We start from the raw sequence: 24605 nt of genomic DNA, 5'->3' as shown, positions 1-24605 counted from the left end.
CCTCAAAACCAGCAGGCAGTAAGGGGAAGTGCGCAAGCGCACAGTTGACACTTCAGCGCTGTACTTTGTTACTTAGGAAACAGCCAATCAACGATCCGGACAGTGACCAATGGGAAGCGCGGATGAGCAGACCCGGCTAATTTGAACGCGCGGCGCGGGGCGAAGGTTGGAGCGGGTGGCGAGCGTGTGGGGTGAGCTCTCGGGTGGTCCGGGGCTCACGGCTGCGGCGGACCCGGCTGTGAGCGGAGACACCAGCGACGGGGAACCGAGGAAGGGTAAGCTCTGGCCCACGGCGGAGTCGGCCCCGCGGGCTCCAGCGCTCAGGCGGACCCAGCCGCTCAGGGCGGAAGCAGCTTTTGCGCCAGACCCAAAGGTGCAGCGTGGAGACCCAGCAGGTTCTGGGTGGCTCCCTCCGAACGGGACGGGGCGCGGTGGGGGTAACAGGGTGCTTCCTTCCACAACTGCGTGGAGATCGGGATCCCTCTGCTCATTTGTACAGGACCTGGACGGGGTCGACACAGCAGCACGGGGCCCGGCCCTCTGTGCATCCGCTCTGTGAAAGGTCCTTCTGCTCACTAAATCTGGAGACCTGGGACCCTTGCACGTCTGTGTGGAGTAGCTAAGACCCTCTCCGCACATCTATACGGAAGAACTGATTGCAGAGCTGTGCCAGCGGCCGTAAATTAGTTACTGGGGCAGTCAGTAAATATTTGATTGAGTAAAGGAAGGAATAAAATATCTGTATGACAGAAAACCATGCCTTCTGCCACTGCTCCTAGGATGCCTCTCCTCTTAGCTTTGGCACTTTTGACCCCTTAAGATAGAACAGGACAACAGAATACATGTGTAGAAAAAAATTTTAAAGGAGTTAGCAGAAATTAATGAAATAGAATTTTACTATGTAATAGAGAAGATTAACTTAACCAAAGCTGTATCTTGCAAAGACTAGTAAAAAGGCCAAACCTCTGTCAATATTGATTAAGATATAAGGAAAAGAAATAGAAAAATGATGTTGGGGGGGCGACTGGCTGGCTCAGTCAGAAGAGCATGCGACTCTTGATCTCTGGGTGGTGAGTTCGAGCCCCACGTTGGGTGTAGAGATTACTTACATAAATAAAACTTAAAAAATAAAGAAAAATGATCTTAGGAATGAAAACAGGAGCATAACTTCAGTTACTGAGACATTAAAGAGAGAGACTTCAATGGAACACCCTTTTAACAATGCTTTTGGACAATTTTCTAGGAAAAAAAAACAACTTAGCAAAACTGACTCAAGAAGTTATGGGAAATTTTTTTTTAATGTTTTATTTTTAATTTTTGAGAGAGAGTGAGAGAGAGACAATGCAAGTAGGGGAAGGGCACACACACACACACACACACACACACACACACACACACAGAATCTGAAGCAGGCTCCAGGCTCCAAGCTGTCAGCACAGAGCCCTATTTGGGGCTCAAACTCATGGCCTGCAAGGTGATGACCTGAGCCGAAGTCAGACGCTTAACTGACTGAGCCACACAGGCACTCCTTTAAAAAAATTTTTTTAATGTTTTGTTTTTATTTTTCAAGAAATTATGGAAATTTTTAACACACTTAGGTCCATTGAGGAATTGAATTAGTTTCAAATCCACCCATTAAGAAAAAAGAAAAACCCATCAAATTCCACCAGAAATTTATGAGCAATTAGAAGAAAAATTCTAATCTACAAACTCCCCTTAAAAAAAGAGAAAACATTTCCAGTCTATTTTGTGATACCAGAATTGAGATAAAATTACCAATCTTTTTTGTAAATGTAGTTGTTAAAATCTCAAAGAAAATATTAGCCATCAGAAGTCAGAAATGTATATTAAAAAAATACATCATGGGGCGCCTGGGTGGCTCAGTCGGTTAAACGTCCGACTTCGACTCATGTCACGATCTCGCGGTCTGTGAGTTCGAGCCCCGCGTCGGGCTCTGGGCTGATGGGTCGAGCCTGGAGCCTGTTTCAGATTCTGTGTCTCCCTCTCTCTCTGACCCTCCCCCGTTCATGCTCTCTCTGTCTCAAAAATAAAAAACGTTAAAAAAAAATTTTTTTTTAAACCAAAATAAAACAGCTCCTTCCTCTGATCGACTACCGATAGAAAGAACCAGTGGTCTTTAGATGTTGCCCTGTGGGTACCAAAGTAAGGGGAGATGGGAATTGCAAAAGCCCAGCTATGGAACAGACTAGTCTAGGATGAAACAGAATGCCTCCGGTGACAGTCAGAACAAGGTCAAATTCTGGCCTTGCCACTTACCATTGATGTGACTAGTTCCTTCCGGAGTCTCAGTTTCCCTTGTAGAGTGGGATTATAACAATTGTATCAACAGCCACAGAATGAGATTGTTGTGACAGTTAATGACACCATTTGAAAAGCGGTTAGCATAGTGCCTGATACATAGTTATGTGCTCAATAAATGTTAGCTACAATAGTAGTTATTCTTAAACTTTTGGATTCAGACCCTACTCTTCTCTGGCTCTTATCCATCCACTGCATGCCAGACCTGGTGCCTACGTATCTGGACCTGATGCACAGACTGTATCAGAAGAGGGTCCTGCTCTCTTGAAGCTTGAGGACAAGAAACACACGTGTGATGAGCCCCCTGGGTGGCTCAGTGGGTTAAGCATCTGACTCTTGATCTCAGCTCAGGTCATGATCTCCGGTTTGTGAAATCGAGCCCTACGTCAGGCTCCTGCTTGGGATTCTCCCTTTCCACCCCTCTCCCACTAATGCATGTGCGCTCTCTCACTCTCTCAAAATAAATAAGTTTTAAAGAAAGAAAGAAAGAAAGAAAGAAAGAAAGAAAGAAAGAAAGAAAGAAAGAAAGAGACATGTGAGAGATGTAAGGGAGTGATGAGGGGGATTACAGCAACCCCTATGAAAATAGAATGTCCAAGGACTAGGCACCTTCTCTGTCTTCCCAGCTCCCGATGTCTGCAGCCAGATCCCCTCAAGTCCTCAGAAATTCTCCAGGGGCTTCTAAGGAGTTTGTTCTTTTTTGGCCTGTCCCTATGAGGGTGGGCGAGGAGCCTACCCTGAAAACAACTGAATCTTGGCTTCCCAGCCCCAGCTCGGCCGTGAACTAGCCTCTGGGTTTTAATGAGCTGCCCTGGGTTAGAAACAGGACGTGACTGTGGCTGGCTCAGAACCCTGAAGATCTTATTAAAGAATCATCTCCCTTGTACTTTGGGCTGAAATGCTCTTTCCAACCGAGGATCAAAGCAAACTTGACAAACGTTCTCTCATTAATCTCCCCATCCCCCTGGGGTGGGAGCAGATCAGTAGCTGTTCTCTCTGGCTCTCGAAGGGGGAAGCTGATGCGACGTTGACGACATTGATGTGGTATGGCCGGAAAGACCTCCCCACCAGTCAGATGCAGAGCGGAGACCAGGACCCAGACGTCCTAGCTGCAGCCATGCCAAGTGTCACCATACCCCCTAGCCTGTGCCCCCAGCACAGTCTCAGGAAGAAGGAAAACATCTCATTAGGCAAACAGTCTGCCTCACTGGCCCTCAGGAGGCAGAGAGGAGACAACTGTAAAGGTTATGTGCACTCCGTTGCCAGTGCCCTTTTTAATTTCCTGCTTAGAATGTTAGGCTGCTTTGTGGCTCCTCCTCAGCTAAAACCCTCCTGGTGGGGGGCTGGGACTGCCATTAAGGCAGCCAGTGTAGACCTAGATGGTAGGGCCAGGTACCCTCTGCCTTTTCTTCCCTGGGTATAAGAGTAGGGCTCCCTGGGGGCAGGAATGCAAGGATGGGAGACAGGAACCCTCTCTGAGTGTTGAAAATTAGGTACAGTCCATATATCTGAAAGTGCTTGCAGAATGCATAATGCTGGTTACATAAAAGGGATTATAATTATTATATAAACATATGGGACAATTACAACAATGTGATCATGAGAGCATAATATATATTATCATTATAAGGCAGTGTAGTCAGACTGCCTGGGCTGGAACCAAGCTCCATCACGTACTAGCCTTGGGATCTTGGGCAAGTTGCTTAACCCTCTCTGTCTCAATTTTCTCACTGAAAAATGAGTATAATAATAGTATCTATCTTGTGGGATTGCAATGGAGATGAAAGGAGATGGTATCCATAAGGTGCTTCAAACAGCCCCTGCATAGTGAGCATTTAGCTGTTATGTTTATTATGGCAGTCTGATTGCTGGGACAGGAAAAGAACTATACAGTGTAACCAGATTATTATTGGTTGATATCGTTCCCTTGTTTTGTGTGGGGAAGAAATTCCGAAGTGTGGGGATAGGGACTGAGAGTTTCAAATCAGCTCAGTTCTGCTCCATTTCCAAAGGAAAAACTGAGTAATTTACTGGAGTATTAGGGAGAAATCTCACTTTTCTTTCCTGTCAGTAGGACCTAGTCTTTCCTGGGAAAGCATTCATCTATTCATATCCCCCAGAAACAGCCCCTGTTCCTAAACCCTGTTAATATATCCCTAGAGGTAGGCTGAACTTTTCCAGGATATCCGTGACTCCTGCATTCCAGAAATTCCATCTCTACCCTTGGTAGGCTGGCTTGAAGGAGAATGAAAAAAGCAGAGAGAGATGTGAGGTGAAATCAAGAGGGAATAGACAAATAAATGTTTGGAATTATTACCAGGTCAACATTAGGAAATCTGTCTATGCCATCCCCTGTATTAACAGATTAAAGAATGGGGCACCTGGCTGGCTCAGTAGGTGGAGCATGAGACTCTTGATCTGGGGGTTGTGAGTTCAAGCCCCATGTTGGGTGTAGAGCTACCAAAAAAAAAAAAAAAAAAAAAAAGAAAAAAAAAAAAAGGAGAAACACTGTTATCATCCAGGCTGCCCAAAAAAAAGCATTTGATAAAATGTAATGTCCATTCCTAATGGACAGTGGAGGGTAGGGAACTAAATATAGTAGAGCTAAAAATAGAAAGTAACTTTCATTTTTTGCAAACTATATCATCATTTAATTGAAAAACCTAAGAGAATCAATGACAGTCTATTAGAGAAATCAGTAATGTGGCCAGATACAAGATCTGCATCCAGAAAGGAGTTGCTTTCCCATATTCTGGGAGAAAAAAATAGAGAATGCAATTTTATTTATTTTTTATTTTGATATATTTATTTTTAAAGATGTCATTTATTTATTTATTTATTTATATATGTGTGTGTATATATATATATATATATATATATATATATTTTTTTTTTTTTTTTAAGTAGGCTCCACACCCAGCATGAAGCTCAAACTAACAACCCTGATATCAAGAGTTTCATGCTCTACCGACTGAGTCAGCCAGGCGCCCCAAAGATTTTATTTTTAAATAATCTCTACAACCCTGAGATCAAGAGTTGGATACTCCACCAACTGAGCCAGCCAATCGCCCCTGAAAATGCAATTTTAATTTTTTTTTAACGTTTATTTATTTTTGAGACAGAGAGAGACACAGCATGAACGGGACAGGGTCAGAGACAGAAAGGGAGACACAGAATCTGAAACAGGCTCCAGGTTCCGAGCTGTCGGCACAGAGCCTGATGCGGGGCTCGAATCCACGAACCGTGAGATCATGACCTGAGCCGAAGTCAGACGCTTAACTGACTGAGCCACCCAGGCGCCCCTGAAAATGCAATTTTAAAAAGGGCTTAGGGGTGCCTGGGTGGCTTAGTTTGGTAAAGCTTCCAACTTCAACTTTGGCTCAGGTCATGATCTCACAGTTTGTTAGTTCGAGTCCCGCCTTGGGCTCTGTCCTGACAGCTCAGAGCCTGGAGCCTGCTTCATATTCTGTGTCTCCCTTTCTTTCTCTGCCCCTCCCCTGTTCATGTTCTGTCTCTCTTTCAATAAATAAATAAACATTAACAAAATTAAAAAATAAAAATGAATAAATAAAAAGGGCCTAATAAAGACTATATAATAACCAATAATAAGCCAATCAAGAAATAGACAAAACTCATGTAAGGAAAACTGAAATTTTACTGAGGACTATAAAGTTGTGAACAATGAAAAGAGAGAAATATGTTCCTAGATGGGAAGACTTGATGTTATAAAGATGTCAATTGTCTTCATGTTAATTTATGAATTTTTTTAAATGTTTGTTTATTTTTGAGAAAGAAAAAGACAGTGCAGATGGGGGAGGGGTAGAAAGAGAGGGAGACCCAGAATCCAAAGCAGGCTCCAGGCTCTGAGCTGTCAGCACAGAGCCTGACGCGGGGCTCGAATCCACGAACCGTGAGATCATGACCTGAGCCAAAGTCGGATGCTCAACTGACTGAGCCACACAGGCACCCCTAATTTATAAATTCAAAATAGTCCCAATTAAAATCTTAGCAGGTGTTTTCATAAAACTCTGTAAGCTGATTCCAAAATCATCTGCAAGACAAGATGCCCGAGAATAGCCAAGAAAAGAACAAAGGTGATGTGTGTAATGGAACCACTGCAATTACAAGTTACTGCAGGAGGAATCTATCAGTAGAGGAGAATAGAGAGCCCAGAAATAAATTCATGTTCATATGAGAATATAGTTATGTTAAATGTGGCATTTCAAATTGGTAGAGAAAGAATGCACTATTGAATAAATGGTCTTGGTATAATTGCTTACCATTTGGAAAGAAAAGATATTTAGAGGGGCTCCTGGGTGGTTCAGTCAGTTAAGTGTCTGATTCTTGATGTTGGCTCTGGTTATGATCTCACGATTTGTAAGATCAAGCCCCATGTTGGGCTCTTCACTGACAGTGTGGGGCCTCCTTGGGATTCTCTCTCTCCCTCTCTCTCTCTCTCTCTGCCCCTCTCCTGCTCATGCACACACACATGCATGCTCTTTTTCTCTCAAAATAGACGAACATTGAAAGAAAGAAAGAAAAGATATTTAGAAACCTCATTCACAAAAAAATTAATTCTGTCTGGATAAAGAGCTAAATGTAAGAAAAAGTATGAGACAGAAATATAAAAAAATTACCTCGGGGAAGGAATATCTTCTTAAATATGACATAAAACCATAAAAAAAAGAAGGTTGACACATTTAGCCATTTAAAAATGGAAAACCTCAGGGGCGCCTAGGTGACTCAATTGGTTCAGTGTCCAACCCTTGATTTCAGCTTAGGTCATGATCTCGTGGTGGTGAGATCAAGCCCTGCATTGGGCTCCATGCTGGGCATGGAGCCTGCTTAAGATTCTCTTTTTCCCTCTCTCTCTGCCCTTTCTCCACTCATTCTCTCTCTCTCTCAAAAATAAATAAATAACTTAATTAATTAATTAATTAATTAATTTTAAAAAATGGAAAACTTCTGGGGCGCCTGGGTGGCTCAGTCCATTAAGCATCTGACTTCGGCGCAGGTCATGATCTCATGGTTCCTGAGTTCAAGCCCCTCATCTAGTGAGCATGAGACCTGTTTCTGGTGAGCATGAACCCTGCTTCAGTGAGCCCCACTTCTCTCTCTCTCTCTCTCTTCCTTCCTCCCTCCCTCCCTCCCTCCCTCCCTCCCTCCCTCTCTGCCCCTCTTGGGATCTCTCTCTCCCTTTCTCTCTACCCCTCCTCGCTCACTTGCGCCCTCTCTCTCAAAAAAAAAAAAAAAAAAAAAAGGAAAACTTCAGTGTGGCCAGGGTAGGATTTTTTTTTTTTTTTTTACCAATGATGCATGGTTGGTTTGATACCAAGAATAATATAAAAAAATTTACCACATCAACAAAATAAAGGAGAAAAAAACCCACATAAACATATCAGGAGATGCTGAAAGATCATTAGGTAAAATTCTAAACATTCCTGATAACAACTTGAAGTTAAAAAGAGTGAAGGAAATTCCTATTATGATAATTAACTATTTGTCCAAAACTAATTTCTAAATAGTGAATCACTAAAATGTTAGTTCCTTTAAGATCAAGAGCAAGACAAGGATGCCCATTATCATCATTATTTTTTTTAATTTTTTTTTTTAATGTTTATTTATTTTTGAGACAGAGAGAGACAGAGCATGAATGGGGGAGGGGCAGAGAGAGAGGGAGACACAGAATCGGAAGCAGGCTCCAGGCTCTGAGCCATCAGCCCAGAACCTGACGCGGGGCTCAAACTCACGAACCTTGAGATCGTGACCTGAGCTGAAGTCGGACGCCCAACCGACTGAGCCACCCAGGCGCCCCCATTATCATCATTATTATTCAACATTGTTTTGTAAGTTCTAGGGAATGCAATAGATAAGAAATAAAATATTTGGCATAACCATGGAGAAGAAAAGGTAAAAAAAAATTTTTTTTCGATCTATAACTATGTACTCAGAAAATTCAGTAAGTTCTAATAAAAACAATTGGAATTAGTAAGAGTTTAAGGGGAGTGGGTAGAAGGCAAATGTATAATTAACAATTGTGTTTCTTCCACTAGCAATTACCACCTGGAAACGGAGATGCAGGAAAGTTCTCCTTTCATAAGAGCAATTAAAGTACTTGGGAATTGTATTACAAAGACAATTACAGAACCTATCTGAAGAGATGAAAACCTATAAAATCGTAACTGAGGGACATAAGAAATATCTGAATAAATAGAAAGGCAATAGCCATGTGCTTGCATGGAAAGTTTTAATATAAAATAAATGTGTAAACAATACTATTCCAATTTGTAATCCCAATAGGGTTTGGGGGGTTGTGTTCTGGGTTGGGGGTGGAATTGATGACATTTTCCCAAAGTCAAGTAGAACAATAATGCATGGACAATAGTTAAGAGATTTCTGAAGGGGCACCTGGATGGTGTAGTTGGTTAAGCAGCCGACTTTGGCTCAGGTCATGATCTCAGGGTCTGTGAGTTTGAGCTCCACATCGGGCTCTGTACTGGCAGCTCAGAGCCTGGAGCCTGCTTTGGATTCTGTGTCTCCCTCTCTCTCTGCCCCTCCCCTGCATTCTCTCTCTCTCTCAAAAATAAATGTTAAAAAAATTAAAGACATTTATGAAAAAGAAAGACTAATGGGGGCAGGAGGGGCGGTTGGAAGGGGAGGTGGTTCTTGCCTTACTAGATAAAAAGCATACCGTAAAGGAATGAGATGGAAACTGTGGCACTGGCACGGGTGTAGACAGATTTGTGGAACATAGTAGCCCAGTCGTGGGCCTCTGAAAGCACTAAAGTCATTTGGATAGGTGGCATTTCAAGTGAGAAAGAGATATTTACTGATGGGTGCTGGCAATTCTTATTCTCTTGAGGTATCAGATGAAGATCAGTTGTTGGGGAGGGAGTGACAGAAAGCCTTTGACCGGCAACAAGGCTGAGGGGGCACCTCATCAGGCCTAAGGTCAGATTGGTCCTCATCTCCATTGTGTGCCTGCCCAGGTGTTGCCATGGTGATGGCGGTGGAGGACAGCAAGGTGCGAGTGGTGGTGCGGGTCCGGCCTCCCACCCCACGGGAGTTGGAGAGTCAGCGGCGGCCTGTCGTTCAGGTGGTGGATGAGCGGGTGCTGGTGTTTGACCCTGAGGAGCCCGATGGGGGCTTCCTTGGCCTGAAATGGGGCAGTACCCATGATGGCCCCAAGAAGAAGGGCAAAGACCTGACATTTGTCTTTGACCGGGTCTTTGGTGAGACGGCCACCCAACAGGACGTGTTCCAGCACACCACCCACAGCATTCTGGACAGCTTCCTCCAGGGCTACAACTGCTCAGGTGAGAATCTGGGCAGCGAGGAGGAAAAGCCCTGGTTGGTAGTGCCCTTGCCTTCCTGCTTCCTTCTAAGGGTTTCATCTGCCCTCTGACATGTGCCCACCTTCCCCTCCGCTGGGCACTTGCTGAGGAGGGTTCTGGCCCTTTCATTTCCTGTGGGTCCTCCATTCATTCTCCTTTGTGAAACACTCTACTGGGCTCTAGAAGCAGATCAGACAGACATGTTCCTTGTCCCCTTCATGCTTGCGTTCTAGAGGGGAGAAGACATTCATCACAAATCACCCCCACAAATGCATGATCACGAATGGAGGTTAGTAATGTGAGGGAAGGAACAGCAGGCCTGCAGCAGAGGAAGCTGCCTGAACTGGGGAAGGGAGAAGCTCTCACTCAGAGCAGAGACCCCTTTGCCCTGGAAGCCCCAAGCCCACAGGGGAGCTGGGCCATAGGCATAGAGAACTCAAAAGCCGCAGTGTGAACTCGGTGGGATGCGCGTGGGCAGTGGCAGTGGAGCTGTGCACAGGGAGGCGGAGGGAGGGGCTAGGGGAGAAGGGGAGGGCTGGCCTGGGTGGAAATGCGCAAGAGGACCCCTAGGGGAGGCGGATCTGGCTCTGCCACCACCCTACCCCCACTCTGTCCCCCACAGTGTTTGCCTATGGGGCCACCGGGGCTGGGAAGACGCACACCATGCTGGGAAGAGAGGGGGACCCCGGCATCATGTACCTGACCACCATGGAACTGTACAGGCGGCTTGAGGCCCACCAGGAGGAGAAGCGATTCGAGGTGCTCATCAGCTACCAGGAGGTAGGGCTGTTCCTTCACAGGCCCTGGGCAGCCTCACCCCTCGTTCTCACAACCCCTAAAGGTGGGGGGAAGGGAGAGAGAGTGGGGAGAGAGGGTGGTAGGAAGTGGGCCGATGGGGGCTCGCTGAGAGCCCAGAGAGCATAGACGCAGCTCTGAGAGAGACTGCACTGGAATTAAACCTGTCCGTCCTGCTCTCGCCATTTAACACTATCCTGCAAAGTGCCACTCCTGGCATGGTGTTCTGGCATGCTGCCCCTGCCCTGCACCTCAGGCCTCTCTCTTGCTTCCTTTCTCCACAGGTGTACAATGAGCAGATCCATGACCTCCTGGAGCCCAAGGGGCCCCTGGCCATCCGTGAGGACCCTGACAAGGGCGTGGTGGTGCAAGGACTTTCCTTCCACCAGGTGTGGGGTTGGGCTCGGGCGGCAGGAACAGCCCCAGGGTTCTCTCACCAGGCAGTTTGGGGATCCCCTGGATCGTGGGGTGGTGGTGGGAGCCAGGGGGTGACATTGGTTCTGAAGAGCGGCTCTCCCTTTTGGGGGAGAAGCCCCGTTTGGGGAGACCGCAGCCCCCTTCCTGGGCATCTCCTCCGTAGCCAACCTCAGCTGAGCAGCTGCTGGACATGCTGACCAGGGGGAACCGCAACCGCACGCAGCACCCAACTGACGCCAATGCTACCTCCTCCCGCTCCCATGCCATCTTCCAGGTGAGAGGGGTCAGGGGTTGGAGCCTGAAGCTGGGGCTCCTGATACCCAGCACCCCCTCACCCCTACCATCTGCCCCCAGATCTTCGTGAAGCGGCAGGACCGGGTTCCAGGTCTGACTCAGGCCCTTCAAGTGGCCAAAATGAGCCTGATTGACCTGGCTGGTTCGGAGCGGGCGTCTAGCACCCACGCGAAGGGGGAGCGGCTGCGGGAGGGTGCCAACATCAATCGTTCTCTGCTGGCCCTCATCAACGTCCTCAACGCCCTGGCCGACGCAAAGGTAAAACCGCACAGACCCAGAGCCTAAAGCCAAAGTTCCTTCCCTCCAGCCCTGGGTCTCAGCCTGGATCCGTCCAGTCCGGCTACCTCACCCCATGCCCCCTTCTGTCTCCCCAGGGCCGTAAGTCTCACGTGCCCTACCGGGACAGCAAACTGACCCGTCTGCTCAAGGACTCCATCGGGGGCAACTGTCGCACAGTGATGATCGCTACCGTCAGCCCCTCCAGTCTGGCCTACGAGGACACATACAACACCCTCAAGTATGCTGACCGGGCCAAAGAGATCAAGCTCTCGGTGTGTGGCAGCCAGAAATGGCCAATCTGTTGTGGGGGGTGCAGGAGGAGGAAGGGGTGGGACCCACACAGCTCTCTCCGCTACCTGAGTATTCCCCCAAGGCAGAGGGAAGAAGTCCCCGAGACTCAGTCTTTAGGGCGAGTCTGCTATAGAAGCCATGTAGTACCCATCCTTGGGAAGACTCCAGTTGCAGGAGAGGCAGGACAGTCTCCAGACTTGAAAAAAAATAATAAGGGATGCCTGGGTGGCTCAGTTGGTTAAACGTCTGACTCTGGGTTTCAGCTCAGGTCATGATCTCACAGTTCATGAGTTCGAGTCCCGCATCTGGCTCTGTGCTGACAGCTCAGAACCTGGAGCCTGCTTCAGATTCTGTGTCTCCCTCTCTCTCTGCCCCTCCTCCACTTGCGCTCTGTCTCTCTCCGTCTCAAAAATAAAAAACATTTCAAAAATTAAAAAAAAAAAAAAAAGGGGAGACAACGGAAGGGGGTGGCCAAGTGCTGGCCAATGATCTTTTTCAGACTTGTTTTTAGCAGCAGGACAATATTTTCAGCCAAACAACATAAACAGTAACATGTAACACAGATAAAAGCAGAGTTGTCCCTGCCTCCTCTGAGGAGCCCTGATGCTCCTGGAGCTGTTGCTGGGAAGCCCCTGGCCTGGTGAGAGTGGATTGGTCAGGGAGTCAGGAGTCTTGGGTTCAAAAGCATCCTTCTGCCTCTTGCTGTGGTCCCAGGCAAATCGCTGCCCTTCCCTGATCTGTTTCCCCAGTCGGGAGGGTGATTCTTGAGAATGTGAGTAAAGCGCCTAGCATAGTGCCTGGTCATCGGAGGTGGTGGCTAAAAGCTGCTTTGAATGAACACGTGAAATCTCTCTTGTACCTTGCCCCCCTCTCTGCCCCGCATCTTAGCTGAAGAGTAATGTGATCAGCCTGGACTGTCACATCAGCCAGTATGCCACCATCTGCCAGCAGCTGCAGGCTGAGGTGAGGAGCCCTCCTGGGGAGTTTGGCCGGGAAGCAGGGCGCCAGAGATGAGCAGTGGGGCGCCGTCAGGGCTCCGTGCCCACCCCTCAGCGCCTGTGCTCACCTGGGGCTCTGAGAGGCTGGGTTGCTCTGATTGCAGGTGGCTGCCCTGAGGGAGAAGCTCCAAATGTACGAGGCGGGAGCCCAAGCACCACCACAGGACCTCCCGAAATCCCCCAGATCCGGCCCTCCCCAGCAAGCGTGAGTCCTGCCGCCGTGCTTACCCTCTTTAGCTCAGCAGGGAAAAACCCCCTTCCCCAGCTTCTGTGCTGCCACCTGGGGTTGAGGGTTCCCAGCCAGTGCCCAGGACACTGATTGCCACCTCCAGTGCTCTCTCATTTGACACAGCGTATTCTAGACAGCCCTAATAGCACCTCTCAGTAAAATAAGAATAGAAGAAATGATCTGTGTCAGATGAGTTAGTGACACCCCCCAGCCTGTATAAGGAGCATATACTATTTAAAAGAAGGTAAAATTAACAGACAAGCATCCTTGTTTCCTAAGCCAGGAAATCACCAACTCCCTCTCTCACCCTCTGCTACTGCCCACTTGTTACCCAGGCATCCATCCCTTATGGTTCTCTGCCACCTGGTGCCACAGAGACCCCACCCCTCCCTGCTTTCCCCACCTGACCCTGTTTCCCGCCTCTCAAGTCCCCTCCTTTCCCCCTTATCCTTCCCAGCTGCCCCTCACCGTCCCGTCTTCCCAGCCAGCCCTGCACCCCAGAGCTCCACCCAGGGTCTGCAGTCCTTCCAGAGGAGAGCCTGGGGCCAGAGGCCCCGGTGGGGAGGGTCATGGAAGGGAACTCTCCAGACCGGGAACCGCCCCCAGAGGACAAGGAAGACAACCCAGCCGAGGAGGTAGGACCTGGAGCTAGTGGAGGGTTGGAAGCAATGTCCCTCCTCAGCTCACAGAGTCTCTTCAGTTCTGGGCTCTCCACCTGGATGTCTTACGTGTTAGTCATTAAGGGGCTTTCAGATCCTGTGCAGGAAGGGGCATCCCTGTCAGAGCCTATGTCTGGAAGTGACAAGCATGCATGTTACCAGAAGGGGAGCAGGGAGAGAGGAGGAGTCTGGGACGGAGAAAGGATCAACCGGGACCCAGTCCGCCCAAGATCCCCTCTTTCATCCCCCCCTTGGAGGAGGGAAGGATTTTAAGATCTGCTTATGTGGGGGAGGGTGGCCATCCTGGCCCCTCTACCTGTGACTCCTCTCCTCCTCAGGTTCCAATCCAGGTACCAGAGCAGACCCTCAGACACCCACTGCCAAGGTCCCCGGGCCTGACCCTGCAGCCCAAGCCAGACACGGGCTGCCTCTCACCACAGAACTTGGGCAGGGACTGTTCTAAGCAGTAGGTGTCTTCTCGTTCTTCTCCGGGGTCCAGGGTGGCAGGCGATGGGTTCCGACCTTCGGGGGTGGGGGGGGAGCCGGTGTTCGGCACGTCGCCAATGCTCTGGTTCTGCTCTAGTTGAGAGTCGAGTCTTTTTCCCTCAATGTTGTCCCTGATCTGCTTTCAACAACTTAAGATTATCACCTACTCTGTGTACTTACCCGTCATCTCTATTCTTCCACATAACTGGCGAGCAAAACACCAAATTCCATCCAGAATTTGGCTGGCAAGCACCAAGTTAGGGCAGGGCTGCCTGGCTAGTGCTGTGCTTCCCAGTCTGGGGGCTGAGCTGCCCGTCTGTCCTCTGCAAGGAGGAACCAAGCAGCCAAGAGAAGTTGGGTGGCGGGCTGAGAAATGGACAGCCATCCCGAGTCAGGCGTTTATCAAGTGTCTTCATCAACGGATTGTGGCTATTTCTTCTCAGAAGTAAATACAGACCACCACCCAGAGCCAAAGAGAAATGGATTCTGGACCCTTGTTTCTGTGCTTAATAGAGAGGTGCTGCTAGTATGTTTTACCTTGGCCCCTAGACCATAAATCCCCTGCCACTTAGCTTTGCTGCTGCCAACCCCACTCCTGCCTCCCCAGCACACTTCACGCTAGGCAGTATATTTAAAGCTTCCGGACAGAAGGGCCTGTTTAATTTTATTTCTTGTTGGGGAGTGTCTGTTCCCTACTCAGCAAAAATGCTGCAGCCTGAATAATCAGCGGCTCATTATCTATCTCCTGCTGCTGACTCCCCGGGGCCCTGGAGTGGCCAGGATGCGCTGGCAGGATGTCCCCTTGGCCCCCAGGGCTCCCACTGATGAGTCAGGGTCCCTTCCCTGTTCTGGCGTCCCCCGCTGTGAAGAGGGAGAACGCCAGGGCTCTCCTTTCTGCTTTGCCTCTGGTTTTGTGGTCCCCGACAAGGTGCTTCACTCTTAGCTATGATTTGGGGAACATAGGCTTTATTCTCCCTTCTTCTTAGGGCTAATAACAGACACTAATAAAATGTGACAGAAGACCCCATGTATCAGGGGCTGCAGAACATGCTAGATCCTCTCCATACTTGGAAACACCCTAACAACCAGATAATAGAAAATCATTTCTCTTTGGCTTTAGACTTTAGAATCTTGGACCACCAGGGCACTGAGTGGATCTTAGATTTTCCAGTTCAGTGGTTTTTCAGGATTTTTTTTAGCTACAAAGTCCTTTCTTCAAATGAAATCTTATGCTGAAGTTTAATATGTAGAACAGATAAAGCAGAGCTCCATTTTAAATGTCCTCCGATGGGTTTCGTGAAACCTAATTTGGAAACCCATGGTGTAGACCAGCTCCCCACTTGCCAGATGGGGTACCAGGGCCACACAGCCAGAGGGACAGGGTGAGACCAGGGTCACCTGACATCCAAGCCCATGCATTTCTCCCTAGACACTCACTTTTCTCAGGCAGATGTAGAATGAGTTTCTGCTGTGTCCTTTTTAATTTATATCCGGACTTCTTTCAAAAAGGCCTGGTGGCTGCTTTATAAAATGAGTTTGGATTCCCCAAGCAGACACTGAAGGCACAGGAGGGGGCTCAGGGATGGCCAGGCAGGTAGAGCTACCTGAGGATAAATTATTGGCCAGGAGTAATCCCCACCGAGATAACTGTGTCCATTCTTTCATCAGAGGCGTGCCTCACAGGAAGGAAATTTGCTTTATTAGAATCTAAATGTACAATATCAATAATCGCATTACCCTCATAATTCCCTTTAAATAGCCCCTCAGTGCATGTGAAGTGTGCATTGATCCACACCAGCTCTTTCAGGATCCCCACCATGAAGTGGACTAAATGCGTTTTCGAGGGTCTTCTCAGAACCGAGACGAACACAGCATATCTAATCTCATCTCCTCTTGTCCTGACAAGCTAGAGGTTTTTATTTTACCGGTCACAGTTAACTTTACAGTGCTTAGTCCTCTTTAAATACTTTATATACCAAATAACTCATTTCATCTTCCCAACCACCCTAAGAGGTGGGTGTATTTGTTATCCCCGTTTTAAGGATGTGGACACTGAGGTTAAGTAGTGCCTCCAAGATCACACAGCAGCAAGTGTGGAAGCCTGGATCTGAGCTGGCAGGCTGACCTGAGCCTAGCTCTCACTGCTGCTACCTTACATTGCCCTTGGGTGGATGAACTTACTCAAGGTCAAGTGCTAGTAAGCGGCAGAGCTGAGAGGAAACTCAGACCTTCTGGTCCAAGGCCATTTAGTGCCCTTTCCCTACCTCCCAGGTCATTGTCTTTGTCAGGGCGCATATTTAGGGGTGAAGCCTCCCTCCTGCCTTGCTTGTGACCATCTCCACCAGCCTTGGTCTCCAGCAAGGGGGTAGCGAGGCAAGAGCCACAGCTGGGAGGGCAGGGAGGCCAGCGTGCCAGTGTGGGGGGCAAGGCAGGAGGGAGCCAGGGGACCCGCCCTCGTGTGCTCCTCACCGCTGGAGCAGTGGGGCCAGGTCTGAGGAGGGGCGGGATCCCCTCCCCTCCCTTCCAGGTTGGCCCTGAAGGTGCTGTGCCTGGCACAGCGACAGTACTCCCTGCTCCAAGCAGCCAACCTGCTGACCCCCGACATGATCACAGAGTTCGAGACCCTACAGCAGCTGGTACAAGAGGAAAAAGCTGAGCCCAGAGCCGAGGCCTCAGGCACACCCGGCCCGGCCAGGGGGGCACCTCTGGAGCTGCGTTTAGAGTCAGGTGAGTCTTGTCCCTGCTCTGCCTCTATCAATGCCCTCTCCAAGACCCAGCTCATGCTGAGGGGCGGCTGGGCCCTCAGCTGCTGGGTCATGCAGCGGTGGACAGGAGTCCCAGTAGACCTGTGGAGTTAGAGGCTCCTGTGTCTCCCCCAATTCTACAAATTCTCCTTCCTTCTGGATGGTCCCTGATCTCCCCGTAACACCTGCCTTCTCTGTGTTCAGAGTCTCCAGGATACTCTGGCCCCGTGACCCGGACCATGGCAAGGCGACTGAGTGGCCTCATGCACACTCTGGGGGTCCTACCAGGGCCTGACCGCACCCCAGCCCAGGTAGCCCGGCGGCCCACAGAGAAGAAGAGGAGGAGGAGACCGAGCCCCTCAGAGCCAGACAGCCCCCCAGCCCCGAAGCTGGGGACCAAACGCCAGCGCCAGTCCTTCCTGCCCTGCCTGAGGAGGGGGTCCCTGCCTGAGGCTCAGCCTTCACTCGGGCCCACCACCCCCAGAGGGGGAAAGGCCTCCTCCTCCTGCCACTCCCCTCGCATCTGCCCAGCCACAGTCATCAAAAGCCGGGTGCCCCTGGGCCCTTCTGCCGTGCAGAACTGCTCTACTCCTCTGGCCCTGCCCCCTCGGGACCTCAACGCCACCTTTGACATCTCAGAGGAGCCCCCCTCAAAACTGAGTTTCCTTGAATGCACTGGCTGGGAGAATGTTCTCCAGGAGCCGAGCACGCTGGATCAGCCCTTCATCCCCAGGTGGGTCTCCCTTCCAGCCTCCCTCCCATCCTTCCAGGCCAGGGATGGGGAGTTGGCGAGGGAACAGAGGTGCTGCAAAGAGTAGAAGCCAGCCTGACTCTCAGAGCCGGACGTTTGCTGTCTTTCCCCCTTTGGTCTGAGCAGTGTCGCTCCCCAGGCCCGGGACTGCTGCTCCTTCCTGGCTTGTCTGTCCATACTTCAAAGCCGCCGGCTCTGTGCTGGTTTGTGGCATGCCCACAAGGAGCTAACGGGACCCCCTCTCAGGGACGGCCAGCAGGGAGCAGGAATAAGGAGGGGCCTAGCCCTCTCCGTCCCTCTGCATCACTGGTACTCTCTGGCTCAATCTCAGTCCCAAGTCCCGCTGATAAATATGTGCTCCTGCCATTTCCACCCCGGATTCCACCCTCCAGCCCAGCATTTGGAACTGGGAAGGGGATCCGCAGAAAAATTTTACTCAGCCATTTTTCAGTGAGACGATGAAGCTCTCACCTTCACCTTCCACCCACAGGAAAGGGGAAGGATGATCAGCTCGGGACAGTCCAAAGCCAAGAACAAATGGCAGACTGACCTTGTACTTGTGAGGCCAAGGGCGGTGGGCTGCCCACACCCCCTGCCCGTCCTACAGCCTGCACCACCTCTCGGTAACAGACTCATAGCCAGGCAGGTGGAAGGGTCAAATTGTTTGAACTCCAGTTCCCTGCACGTGCCAGAAACTGACATCTGGATATTCTCCCAGAACAGGCCTGTCACTCAGCTGTCAGCCCAGGCCGAGTAAGGCAGGGAGAGGAATCTACCTCTAAGTAGGAAGAAACCTCAGAGGTCATCTTATCCAACCTCCCCACCCGCCGAGCTGGGGGCTGGAGGGAGGAGGCGCTGGCACCTTTTCCTGTTTCCCTCCTGACCTGCCTTCCTTTACCTCCCTCCCTCCCGCAGTGGACCTGTACCCCTGTTCACCATGAAAGGCCCCAAACCAACATCTTCCTTCCCTGGGAGCTCAGCCCGCAAGAAGAGGCGCATTGCGAGGTGAGGCTGGGGGAGTACGTGGGGAGAGACAGAGCTTTCTCCGGGGCAGCGGATGCTGAGCCAGCTACGGGGCTCCACTGTGTCTCTGGACCCCTTGGAGCCAGTAGCAGGGGTCCTGTGAGCAGGGCCAGCATCGGATTCTCTTACTGAATGAGGTTCCCTTGACCCTTGCTAGTACAGGATTGTACCAGAAGGGAAGGGTATCTCCCTTCTTTAGTGAAAGGCTATAGGCTCCTCTCCATGAGGGAGACGGTCAGTGTTCACTGGTTAATCTGGGGACCAGATCACCCACCCCTCACCTCTACTTCCCCACGAAGTTATACCCCACGAAGCTCTCCTTCCCACTGCCTCTTCCTGCCTTCAGATCTGGCCTTAGAAGCTCGAGCTGGTGCTTGGCCTCCCCCTGCTCTCAAGGTTTAGTGTCTAGCTCTACGCCTCCACCCCTACCCTGTAGTCCCAAGGTGTGGCTGTGATCTTCCTAACTTCCTTCCTTCCTTCCCTCCCTCCCTCAGTTCCTCAGTCTCCCGCTCCCTGGGAGTGGCCCGTGGCCGCAGCCGCATCGCCCGCCTCCCCAGCAGCACCTTGAAGAGGCCAGCTGGGCCCCTCACAATCCCAGGTGACTGGCACTGGGGACAGGGATGGTCTGGGCCACAATGGGAGATGCAAACAGGAAGCAGGAGGGGACAGGAGGGCCAAGACCCAGGTGAAAGGAAGGCCTGGGGTATTTCCCAGCGTTTTAGGGACCCTGATGAGAGAAGTGGGAGAAGAGTGGGGGTGGGGAGCAGTGGGACAGAACCTGACTTTCTCCCTCCCTGCCTGTCCCCATCCAACTGGCCTGCAGAACCCCCCTCCAGTCCCCGCTGCCCTGGCAACCAGAGGAGCCAGCAGGAACTGATGGGGATTGGAGGAGCCCTGTCATCTGGGAGCTCTATCACCAAGGTGTCCTGACCCACCAGCTCCTCGTGGTCCCTGGAACCGCCTGTGCCAGGAGCCCTGACCTGCCTTCCTCACCTCGGAGCAATTAAGGGCAACACCCTCTTCCTTTATTAACACTCCTCACCAGCCATTCATTTTGCTACCTGCCCTCTTTATCAATCTCTTGTTATACTCAGTTTCTCAGCCTGCATATATTCATCTTGAGTGTCAACATGTTGCTATTTTAAAGGTGCAACCACCTTACCTCCCCTAGTTCATAACACTCTCCACGCGAGCAGGTGGCCTTGGGGGACTTTGCTCCTCCCCTCCCATCTAACAGAGGGCTCTGTGCAGTCATGGCCGCTGTGCAATGAAGAAGGGGCGAGGCTGGGATGGGATGGGATTGGGTGCGGTAGGGGCTCCCAGCCTGACTCTCCCTGGTGTGTGAGAGAGGGAGGCACCGTCAGCCTCATCCCTGCAGCCCAGAGCAGGAGCCCCAGCCCCGGGCTGCTATCCTAGTGATGATGTGGATGATAGTGGTGTTTGGATTTCCAAATGAAGATAGCTTTATCATTTCTTACTCTACTGCAAACAGGATGCACACTCAGTGTAAAAAGAAGTGTACAGAAGAAAGGGAAATTCAGCCTTAATGCTACCACCTAGATGTAAAAGCTGTTAATACTCGAGTTTATATCCTCTGATCCTTTATTTCTGCATATATACATATATATGTACATGTAGATATAGATATATTTTTTTATTATAATGATTAATAAACCATCTCCATCCTTGGTGTGTGTTTCTTTCCATATGCCTGCACAGGATAGCAACCTTCCCCAGAAGATTCTGAGTATAGAAAGCGTTCCCCACTGCCTCCTTCGGCAGCCTGAGGTCTGGGCCTAAGGGTGAGCTCTGCTGCTTACTCCGTGGCCCCATCCCCCACCAAGGGCCTCTGCTCCTGAGTGGGTGAAGAAAGCATCCCACGTACAGGCCTGCACCATCCTTCTGCGGCCTTGGGCAGAGGTTGCTAAGAGTCCTGCTGTCAGGGAGCATGTTTAGCGGCCCCAGGTCTCAGGTGAGGCTCAAGGCTCAAGGCTAAGCCCCGACCGCTTGAACCCAGTACAGTCTTCCTTCAGCTCCAAAAGCCCCACTCTCAACCCTATTCGTGGCTTTCCTTTCCACTCATTTGGGTTGTGATGGTTCAACACAGGTTCACCTCTGTCTCTCCAGGAAGATGTGGCTGGCTGAATGAATTAATAGTGTAAATAAAATTATAGGAGTCTGTGTTTAACTTGCTTCTCAAAACAAACATGTTAAAGGTATTTAGCACATTTTGAGTAGCGTGTAAATAATGCTGCTAATTTCCAATGAGTCCTCGCCGTTCTGGGGGAGCAACCTCCCCCTCTACCTGGTGAGCCCTGCCCCACTCAGTTTGGACTCCTATTTGGAGGAATGGAGACAAGAACACAGAAGAGGCGCCCTGGGTCCTGCCCAGCTGCAGGCATCTCACAAAACTTTGCGACCTTATGAGGTATAATGAGGAAAGAGACTCAAGAAGGTTAACAAAACGTGCCCAGGGTTAGACAGCAAGTGGCAGGGCCAGGATTCGGACCAGGGTCTGGTTCTTCGCATAACACCAAGCTGTTTGCCTTTAGAAGTGAACAGGCATTTCTTTCTGCGTGCCTGGGGTTCCCGCCTCTCCAATTAGTCTTAATGAGTTTTTTCCCCCCATGCTCCATGATTCCCACAGAAGCAGTCACAGCTCCACATCTGTAGCCCCCAGCGGCCTGGCGTGGTGCCTTGACCTTAGGAGACCTGGCTGAGTGCTGTTGGATTCAAATGGAATAACTTGCGCATTTCCTGGGGCCCTCACATATATTATCTCATTTGATGGTCACCATCACCCTTGCAAGCACCGGGGCAGCAGGCACAGGACAAGGCAGCTGGTAACGAGGGCCAGAAGGGCAAGCCTCACACAACAGGGTCCATCGCACGAGGCAGAATTTGCCTAGGCTGGGGGCAGCCCGCAAGTGGAAGAGGTCACTCTTGACAAGGATGTTCTGCAACCGGCCATTCGCTCAGCAAACATTTGTGGCTCCATGGTGCAAGATATGCTCTCGGGTGACCCATTAAATGTACAAAGACTCTGCCAATGGAGTTAAGCACGTGTGGCTCCTGCCCTCAATCACAGGAGGTCGGGCTGGGAGTGCTCGCTGCACGGTGTCCCGCTGGCCAGGAGGCAGCCTGGCTGGTCCCAGCTTTGCAGGGAGCTGGCCGGGGCTGAGGGGGCAGCGAGCTGACAGCCAGCTCCCAGCTGACCTCCGTGGGCAGCGATGAGGTTCTGAGATTGGATTGTTCTTACATAAAGAGAGTCATCCTGGAGACACGGCAATCAATGGCCCCCCCATCCACTGCAGGCCCAGCCTGATCTAAGGCCCCTCTTCCTGCTTCACCTGGCCTCTCTCACCTTGGGGTTCTGGGCAGAGCCCCTCACTCCACTTCTGGGAGTTTAGAATACTCTCTTCCCAGGCCCTCTGCACCCATCTCCTTGCCCACCTGAGGCCCCGAAGCTGGTGTCTGGACCCCACACTGGGGTACCAAGTCCTGTCTGATTCAGAGAACCAGGCTCAGTGCCAGGAGCTGCAGACACAGAACAAGACATTGTCCCTTCACGCAGGGAGTCGGGATGGTGCCTGTCCCTTTCACCCGAGTGTAAGCCCAAACCTCCTTCAGTGTTGGGACCTGTCAACAGGAGGGACCCCGCTTTTCCCCCTGGGTCCTCCCACCCCCAGCCATCAGCTCGGCCCCCACAGGGGACTTTGTCACCAGAGGGGGTGGGGCATGCTGCTAACTTAGCAGTCCTCCATCTCAGGCCGCTGCTCATCTGTCTCCCAGTTTTCCCAGGAATGTCCCTCTCTGTCTCTTAGCTAAGCTTGGGGGATCCTGGTTCCCAGACAGAATCTAGTTCATGGTTGTCTTCCCCTCCTCCGTGGTTCTTTTGTGAAGAGGGACCTCGGAGAGCTTGGGATGGAGGTTGTAGGGGGAGGAAGCGACCAGAGTCCCCCCCCCAAGGGCCTGGAGACCATGGCTGTATTTTCTAGCTCTCCTTAAGTGTTCCCTTCAACTCGCCTACAGCCTTTCCACCCCTGTTCCCTGGCGCATCCTGTCCATTTGGAGGACCACTGGATTGGAAATAACAGGCTGCCTGCCAGCCCTCTCCTCCCACCAGGGACACATCTGGCCCCTGCCTCTCACCCTCCCAGAGGGACTCAGTCAGGCAGGGAGACAGAGGGGAGCAGGGAGCAGAACAGATTGGGGAAAGCAATTAAAAAGCAGGTCTCAGGGTTAGAGGCTGGAAAGTGGGGGGCAGGCTGAAGCGCCCGGGAGGGTGGGGAGAGGCGGGGAGAGAAAGGGTCCAAGTTTATTAACCCCAGGGCCGCAGCCTGGCCCCTGGGTCCGTGAAGGTGAGTGAGCTGATGCCTCCAACCACGAGCTGACAGCGGCCAGGAAAGAGGAAGGGGAAGGAGTCTGGGGGTTCATCCAGGAGCTGGGCCACTTCCCAGCCACAGGAGTTGGGCACTTCTCACCAGCAGAGCTGGCTTGGCACAGGCTGACAGATGACAGGAGAAGGAACCAGCCAGGGCCTGAGGTAGCCATTCTCCGGCTAAAAGGGGAGACAGTCCCTGCCCTCAAGGAGCTCCTGTCTGACGGTGAACCATGAGCACTTGCATCAGGGAGCTCCCATCCAAGAAGAGAGGGTGTCCCGAGGGACCATATTGTTAGGGAGACTCCATTCTGATGGAAAGATATAGGTCCTAACATCAGGAAGCCCCTATCCATGGGGCCCCTCTCCTTGGGAAGCCTCAGGCTGAGGTGCAGGAGAGACCCACTCCGATGGGACATGTTGACACACTAAGATCTTCTCACAGTGGAGCGGGCGACTCGATCTGCGGGTCGTGAGTTCGAGCCCCACGTTGGGTGTGGAGCCTACTTGAGAAAGATAAAATAAAATATAAAAACACCAGAGCTTCTCAAGCCAATGGAGTTGTGGGCCTCAAGTCTACGGCTGGGGAAGGGCAAGGATGGAGGGACAGAGCCCCTGGGGGGAGTCAGGGAGGCGGGAAAGCAAGCTGGGAACTGCTACTCCGGGGTAGTCAGAGGTAATTCACACCTGTCTCCTGGCAGCCCCAAAGCCACACACAACTCGTGGTCTGGGGGCAAATGGTGTTGCCTCCTATGCTCTCTTCACTGGCTGGTGCCCCCTGTGTCCTCTCCATACTCCCAGGTAACTGTCCTGGGGAGGTACCTATACACTGTCCCTTCCCCACCCCCAGTGGAGCTAACAAGACATGCCAGCGCCCCCTGGGGGACCCAGCTCTGGCCCCTCTAGGCCCGCCCCATTGCTAACGTGTAAATAGGTAAAGCACCAGGGACGTGTTATTAAATGGAGTCTATGGTTTGTAGAGCAACTGCTGTGTCCGGCTTTCACTGACTTTATCCTCACAGCCACCTTGGAAGTAAGTGCGGCGAGTCCCCATTTTACAGGTGTGGAAATGGAGACTCGGAGAAAGTTCGTGAAGTCATCCAAGATCACATAGCCATTGAATGCCCATGGCCTTGCTCTCCTCTAGAGGGCACTGTCATAGCAGTTAGAAGCAACTCAAGAGAATAAATGGAGTGATCCCTCTGGGTGATACAAATGTGGGTTTTAGAAACTCTACCTACAGCTGTGAGACCCATGTTCTCCCCTCTGCGGCGCCCTGCTGTTTCTTGAACCTGGGCAGCTGCGCAGTGCCATCTAGTGGCCACCGGGGCCTGGTTCCCTTCCTCGGGCTCGGGGCCCACATGGGATGGATGGACTCAGTAGTGGCCAAGGAGTCCACCAGAGAGACCCAAGTTCTCTTCATCCCACCCACGCTTGCTGACTGCCATGCTGTGCCAGGCACTGAGAACTGGGCAGGGGCACAAGGAGAGCCAGTGGGCAGCAGTCTAGTGGCTTGAATTAGAAGCTGGCAAATTTAGAAAACGCTAGGCATCTGGTGTGTGGGTTGAGGCCAGGTGTGCTATTGATCTGTCCCAGGAGGCACTT

The 24605-nt window shown here is 51.1% G+C and overlaps 1 protein-coding gene across 5 annotated transcripts; it reads left to right on the top strand.

Annotated features, from left to right (window-relative positions):
* The first annotated feature begins 141 nt into the window (after positions 1-141).
* KIF18B (kinesin family member 18B) lies at positions 142-20307 on the top strand. Of its 5 annotated transcripts, XM_086687542.1 has the most exons (17): positions 157-275; positions 7334-7395; positions 9309-9635; positions 10276-10433; positions 10733-10837; positions 11029-11139; positions 11220-11417; positions 11534-11710; positions 12618-12692; positions 12832-12932; positions 13414-13591; positions 13954-14081; positions 16629-16828; positions 17050-17578; positions 18512-18601; positions 19114-19217; positions 19443-20307. In XM_086687542.1, the coding sequence occupies exons 2-17, from the start codon at positions 7380-7382 to the stop codon at positions 19547-19549; spliced, it is 2604 nt and encodes an 867-aa protein (XP_086543668.1). In that variant the 5' UTR covers positions 157-275; positions 7334-7379; the 3' UTR covers positions 19550-20307. The 5 variants fall into 5 exon arrangements, 3 of the variants coding, with proteins under 3 accessions (XP_086543670.1, XP_086543668.1, XP_086543669.1); XM_086687544.1 differs by lacking the exon at positions 7334-7395 and having other exon boundaries at positions 142-275; XR_015244204.1 differs by lacking the exons at positions 19114-19217; positions 19443-20307 and adding an exon at positions 18087-18219 and having other exon boundaries at positions 156-275; positions 18320-18538.
* Positions 20308-24605: the final 4298 nt, after the last annotated feature.

This window comes from Puma concolor, chromosome E1, assembly GCF_028749965.1.
Source record: "Puma concolor isolate L17-30 chromosome E1, mPumCon1.1.hap2, whole genome shotgun sequence".
Lineage (NCBI taxonomy): Eukaryota > Metazoa > Chordata > Mammalia > Carnivora > Felidae > Puma > Puma concolor.
This window is presented reverse-complemented; position numbering and strand designations above follow the sequence as displayed.